The sequence below is a fragment of the Ricinus communis genome, chromosome 7 (genome assembly GCF_019578655.1).
Source record: "Ricinus communis isolate WT05 ecotype wild-type chromosome 7, ASM1957865v1, whole genome shotgun sequence".
Classification (NCBI taxonomy): domain Eukaryota; kingdom Viridiplantae; phylum Streptophyta; class Magnoliopsida; order Malpighiales; family Euphorbiaceae; genus Ricinus; species Ricinus communis.
Genome location: NC_063262.1, coordinates 6,917,662 through 6,924,487, shown reverse-complemented (window position 1 = coordinate 6,924,487; position 6,826 = coordinate 6,917,662). Strand labels below are relative to the sequence as shown.

Below are 6,826 nucleotides of genomic sequence, written 5' to 3'. Positions count from 1 at the left end.
GTCCAACGTTTATATTTCTGAGTGTAAATAAGATGCCTATCTTTTGAGCCAGAAAAAGAAATGCAGGGTCCAACGTTCTGCACTGCTGTTTTCATGTGCGCAAACATTTCTCTTCACATCATAATAATAGAAAACAAATAGTATGGTCCATGTTTTGCTAGCGTTTCTTAAAAGAATAAAGATTAAAAGAAAGAAAGAAAGGATATACAGAGATGCACATGAGCTAAACTACTCATCATTTATTCAAAATTCAACTTGAACTATCATAAAATGCAGACCAGTTGCTTGCTCAGGCCACTTACAAGGGCTACTGGTTCTTGTTCTGTTCCAGTATTTGATTAAAACATACGATAAATCATCTACATATTATAGATGATTATATAGAAAGATGCCACAGCCTCATTTCAGCTCCAGCCGATCATCCACCATTTCAAAGATAACAACTTCTACATACTGTGTTCGATTACATTTACATTGAATCGTCTGATTCATCAGAATCACTTCTCTCAGGCTCCTCAGCATTTGCTGCTGCCTCTTGAACATCTGGCTTTGCTGCAGGTGCAGGTGTAGTTTTCTTACTTGCATTACGAGCATTCTGATCACCATCCTCCTCTTGTTCATTCGCTTCCGCATGTAACCAAGCAATTAAGGATTTTACTCAGAGAATAAACAATCACAAGAATCGATAAAAGTATCAAGACTATGAGAAGTTCCCTCTGGACGACAATCCTCTCATACTGTGCTAACCAAATTAGCATCATATTGCACATGAAAGGTTTCATCATTCAAGAAATAGAGATATTTTGCAAATCAAAATCAATTTCGAGTTCATATTGTATCAAATATCTACTTCTAAGCTGGTATGCTAGAGTTTTTTTATTATTAACAATTAGCATGCCCAAATTAATTATTAGCATCCCGTTAGCTGAGGCTCCAACTCCCAATGCTTGTTTTGCTTTGTGAACAGTTCATTCTATTCATCAAAGAGCACTATTATCTCTTATAAATGGCTAACTTTGGGAACCAGATTACGAGTTACTAGAAAGGTGACAACAATATAAAAGGATATCAGCATTTTCGACTGTTACACCAGCCATAATGTTCAGCAAATCTCTCTCAACGCGCCGGACAAGCTCAGGCTATAAAAAGCAGCAGCACCAAAATTAGTAGACAAAATGCAAAGGAAAAAATAAAAGTATAATATAGATACATAAGACATCTGAAGAAGCCTGAAATCTCCAAAATGTCAACATTTGGTTTGGCTAATTCCTGACTTTTTTCCAGGGCAATATAATTTCAATTTCAACGCTCACGTGCAGTTCCTCATCTTGAAACTCTTTCTGTAACATCTCTTTGTTACATAAAATGCCACAGAAAAAGATCATAAAAGCTTTGATATAAAAATACTTGCCACAGTTCTAGAAATTTCTCTGGGAAAAAAGCATTTTATTCAATAACAAGGAAGTGCTAAGTGATTAGGGCAACTCATACATTTAAGTCTGGCTCTCTACGAAATCTTCGTTTTCGAGCATCCCTCATAGGAGGCGTGAGTCCATGTCTGTACTCCACTACGTCCGGAGCAGTGTCACCTGTTTCTCTAACCATAATCATCTGTCAACAGTAATTATAAACGAAGATTCATGTTTTTAAACAATATTGAAACAATTCTTTTAGCAACCTACCTGACCAATATCTGCAGTTTTGACTAATGCACTATCATCATAAGTTTTATAGGACTCCACAACACAAGGAAGATCCGAGAGAGAAGCAGGGAAATGTTCGTTGCCAATGACAAAGGTGCCACTCCTGCCATCCTCTGCACCACAAGACGTGCACGTTCAAACATACAACATGATGGATGGTGAGACAATAAGAGAGATTGACAGGCAATTGAGAAAAAGAAAAAAGAAATTCTTTAGAAAAAATGGTGACCAAGAAAGAAGAGTTTCATATCATAGGTAATATCAAAACATAAGATCCGCCCAAAATGATAGTTATACGCATGCAAGATGATGTGAATGAGCAAGGGAATGAAGGTGATGTGTGGTAGCAGATCAAGGTGCAGCATAGTGATAGCTATGATTTGATCAAGTCCAGGTATGGCAAGAGCTCTCTCTCTCTCTATTTCCTTTTCTCTATAGTCATCTTCTTCCTCAACTTGTTTATGCTGCTAAATTCAATTTTTACACTTCATTTTAAGCTTGACACTCCATTGGTTGTGTTCTATGACTACCAGATGGAACACCGAAACATATGTAATTGTTTGTAGCTATCTTACATCCTTCATCCATGCGGAAATAACAGCTCAGATAAAGGCTTTCCATTTAACAAGGTTACTGGCAACAAAGTAGGGCACCCACAGTGCACAAAGCTCCACTCATTGCAATGGTGCGGAGGAGGTTGCTGGCAACAGTTGAGCCAAAAAGTTTTGAAGCCGTCTTTACATGAATGATATCTTGATGATTCTGACAGGACACTACATTGAAGAGGATGGCCCAATTGCAACATGTAATTAAATCTAGGAACTTTTACCAAACATGTGAATCTCTTTATTCTATGGATCATGAAAAAAGATTTTCTTTCTGATGTTCAAATTGCATAAACAAGTTGGCTAACGGAAAACACTTTTCTGATCATAGGGAGAACTAATGCCTTTCCCATTTAACAGGATACCAATTTACATCTATAAATTACTACTGAAAAAAAAAATATAATAGAACTGTAAGAGAGCTGTACGCATATACCCCACCAACTACCACCAATTGCTGCTGGCTCTAGCTATTTACCACTTTCTTGCCGCACAATTTCCTCTTCTTCTCAGAGTTCTTTTTTATTTTTTCTCCTTCTTCTTTTGTCTTATTCAATAAACATCAGGTCAATAAAGTCCCCCCCATCCCCCAAGGACCAAATACCGCCATGGTCCTCCTCATTTAACACTTTTTTCCAGGCAAAAAAGTGTGAAAACACAGAGCTCTTATAGGTACGTCATCCTCTCTCTTTCTAAAACTGTAAGAATCAGGCACATACCATCTACTCCACTAACGAACCACCACAAAAATTTGCTGCTGGCTCTAGCCATTTACCTCTTTCTTGCCACACAATTTCCTTTCTAATCACATATTTTCTTCTTCTTTTTCCATTTTCAAGAAACATCATGTAAGATAAAGTCCTCCCCCTCCCCAAGGACCATTATCATCTTCATTTTTCCCTCACAAAAGAAGTGTAAATACAGAGTCCTTACAGGTATAAAGTCCTCTCTCTCGCACTCTAATCCAGTTTGCTCGACAAATAAAACTGTACTACAAGAGAAACAAGAAAAGATAAGTTATTTACTGGCAGAATTTAACATTTAAGGATCTGATTACCAGGTTCACAAGTCTTACAACCTTTGCCTCCAAATGCTTCACTATTCTTTCTATTATCCAAATGCACCACATCAAGAAGCACGGTAAAGAATTCCACAAAAATTATCCACTCACTGCCAAGTACTGAACTCCTATATTATGGTGAAAAATTCCCTATGGGTTTGTTATGAGGAATTTGTATGCTTCTATTATCTCCCTATTAATAATCCCTATCTACGGTTTCTGCTTCATATTTCAAGTCTAAGCTGATCTGTGCTGTTATGTTACTACAAATCCCGACTCCCTACATGCTTCCTAGTCCCGATCACCAAATTAAATAGTCAAAATAACTTTCCCAAATTTTAAATTTTTGAGTAATCCACATTTGGTTTTCTCTTGCTGCTTCTTTCCTCAACCCTTTTCTTCTCTCTCTATGCCATGCAAACTACGTCCTATAACAATTGGATAATAAAGCCAAACTCATTCCTTCTTTTCAGATTTCTTCCTTACCATCTCTTAAATTTACCTTCAAGTACAACTGTGTGAATTCTGAACTAAGCACAATTATGTGAATTCTGAATGAAGCACAACTACGAGAATTCTTAGTTAAGTTCCAGAATTGAGATGCTTCCTCAAGAGCACAAGACCATATACCAAGAATATAGTCACAAAGCTTATAGGTACTATATAAATAATTGAGATTAAAATGGAGGAGGTGAAGGAGCTTCGGAGAAATTAGCAGCAGTTCTTCATTAAGAGACACCAGCTGAACCAGCCACATTAAGTGAAGCTGCTGCCTCTTAAAATCTATTTCAAGTTCTCATTAATGCTGCAATCAAAAGTTCCACTCTATTATTCTAAGATTACGCAGGTTTGATCCTATTTTGAAAACTTCCAGCTGCTCTTTCTGGTCAGTCCTGAAAGCTAATTTCCAGTCTTAATCCTTTGCAACAATGAATTTCTTATAGTGAATGTACAGAAGTGGTCAATAATAGTGTAAATTTAAAAGGGCCAAACATAAAGTTTTTAATATTGATTCGAGTACTTATTTCAGGTTTTATATGAATAAAGAGTGCAGATCATATTCTGTCAAGTCTAAGATTATGCAAACGGCACTCCACAACCAACAGAGAAGATGCAAAGCACCAGCAAATACCTATGTAAAGTTAGGTGAACATCTTAAAAAATAAAATTACAGCATTTTTTACAAGAAAGTTTTATAACATAAGTGAAAAAGGGTAAATTGCCTATCATATTAATTTGTTTGAGCTGTTTATATATATTACTACGCATATAATTAAGTAAAACAATCATCAAGCATGCCACGTAAAATTGAGACAAACATTCCATGTAGCTGAGCTAACAAGGCTCTACTAAACCATGAGTATCTTATTATTTAGTTTAATTTTTTTCCTCGTCAGTGGTCTGTGGATATGTACAAAGCATACTAACTTGACCAACAATTGAATTACAGATAAATGAAAATTAATGAACACAAATCTATAGCTAGCTACATAGCAACAGTTAACATCCCCTGCACATCTAACATGAATGACTGCATATCTAGCACAAGCAACAAAAATTAACATCCACTGCACATCTAACACGAGTGATTGCATATCTAGCACAAGCAACAGCTCTTTTCATAATCCATCAAAATTCCCTGCCATAAAAGAATACCTCCCTTCACCATCCTTAGGTTGTAGATACAAAAGAAGCTTGTTAAAGCACTAGTTCACTAATGATTAAACATTTTTCTGAAGCAAACCAGGGAAAGCTAATCTAAAAGGAAAGTTTACCATCAAAGATTATTATTGCTTTGCCCCTACAGCATAAAATTCTTCCTGAATTTGCAAGCTTGTGATCCATAATATGAAAAATTAATATATAAAATATTAAATCCCTTTCTTGAACAGCAAATAAAGTCATTACAGTCAAATGTAATTGGTTCCTTGAAATAAGCCCCATCCGACTAGCATTCTCACAGGTGTGCATTTCAATTATAGCTGATCAGAAAGCATGTTCTTCAAAGATTCTCTACCAGGAAAATCTCAAATAAGAACTATAATTCTCCTAGTTCCAAAAGCACAAAGAGAAATAATAGAACACAACATAAATTTATACAAGTTATTACACAGATACAATTTTACTAATTAAATTAACTGCCTGCATTGGCTCTACAAGCAGTGCAAATACAGAAAATAATAATAATAATAATAATAATGCAATCAACTCAAGTGGAGAAGTCTTACATGTGGAATAGCAAAATCAGCAATTGACAAAACAAGAAAAACAAAATAAATATGAAAATACAAATATTAAATATATATAAGATAAATAGGGTATGTTGAATAGAAGGCAAAAGAAAGACGTATCTCACCAGAGAAAGACAAATCAAGTGATTGTTCTTCAGAATTAGAAGCAGTTTCACTCAGTAAACGATCTAACCTTTCTGCAACAGAGGGTGGGACTCTTAATATGAACTGTTCCTCCATTCTGCGCAAAACAAATGACCCAATTATCAATGACCAATAAATCTGCAGTTTACAACTAAAACCAACGCAAATATTAAATACCTCTTAAAAAATCCCTCTTTCACAACAAATACACAAATCAAAGTTGAAGAGAAATTCACTATGTTGACAAACTTATGTTCTACCCAGAGTTTCAGTTAATGGGCATACAAGATTCTTTCCAAAATTTTACAAGCTAAGCAGAATTAATCACATAAAGGGAATATCCATATTAAAAGAAAATAAAGATCACAATACTTTGTGTAAGAATGCGGAAATGCAGAGAAGTTCCTTCTGCTCTTACGCAGTTCAACTTCACCTCAATCCTGTAATCATCAGCAACATGGTCTTACTCATTTTCAAATTTCGAGGGTAGAAGAAATTTCAACTGCAACTGAAAACGTGAAATTATGTCTACGTTGTATTTTCAAACAGGATAATGAACAGCCTCGTCTTGTAACCTGAAGATCAGAAAGTCTAAGAACTAAATGTAAACCAACCCACCAATAACACCATAATCCCTAACAAGCGAATTACTCCAAAGAAAATTTCTGATTCTTGACAACAAACCATTCACAAGACTGAACGTGTGACCTAACAGATACCATAAAATTAGACTCTAAAACACGCATAGGAGTTATAGACCGATCAACAAAGAGACCCAATAAGATATATTCAACAGAGGAAGGTTGTGCATTGAATAATCAACGGCAACGACACCGTTTTCATGGCAATAGGACAATAAAAAAGAGCGCAAAAATTATTCTTACCAAAAGAGAAAGAACCGAAGAGGGCAAAAAGAGAAGCCGGAGATTAAAACTCAAATGAATCGCCCGATGGTTGAGGATCAAGATCGATTTTTGTGAGGGGGAAAGAGAAATGTGGGATTAGAGAAAAAGAAGAGGACGCGTGTACCACATTTATACGTAGCGCGTGAAGAGTAATAACGTTTGACCGATTTTTAATTAT

At 35.7% G+C, this 6,826-nt stretch overlaps 1 protein-coding gene across 2 annotated transcripts; it reads right to left on the bottom strand.

Annotated features, from left to right (window-relative positions):
- Positions 1-205: 205 nt before the first annotated feature.
- LOC8269074 (transcription initiation factor TFIID subunit 7) lies at positions 206-6,785 on the bottom strand. Of its 2 annotated transcripts, XM_015726660.3 has the most exons (7): positions 6,628-6,781; positions 6,116-6,183; positions 5,725-5,840; positions 1,683-1,816; positions 1,492-1,611; positions 1,070-1,139; positions 206-633 (listed from the first exon to the last, which is right to left on the bottom strand). In XM_015726660.3, exons 3-7 carry the CDS (start codon positions 5,837-5,839, stop codon positions 470-472), a joined length of 603 nt encoding a protein of 200 aa, XP_015582146.1. In that variant the 5' UTR covers position 5,840; positions 6,116-6,183; positions 6,628-6,781; the 3' UTR covers positions 206-469. The 2 variants fall into 2 exon arrangements, with proteins under 2 accessions (XP_015582146.1, XP_015582147.1); XM_015726661.3 differs by lacking the exon at positions 6,116-6,183 and having other exon boundaries at positions 6,628-6,785.
- Positions 6,786-6,826: the final 41 nt, after the last annotated feature.

What these genes read in the sequence shown, in the direction of transcription:
- LOC8269074 (XM_015726661.3), bottom strand. Translation starts at nt 5,839, where the DNA reads ATGGAGGAACAGTTCATATTAAGAGTCCCACCCTCTGTTGCAGAAAGG. An exon ending in ACTTGATTTGTCTTTCTCTG is followed by an intron (nt 1,817 to 5,724) that starts GTGAGATACGTC and finishes CTTGTGGTGCAG; the next exon opens with AGGATGGCAGGAGTGGCACC. An exon ending in TGTAACAGTCGAAAATGCTG is followed by an intron (nt 634 to 1,069) that starts ATATCCTTTTAT and finishes TTGCTTGGTTAC; the next exon opens with ATGCGGAAGCGAATGAACAA.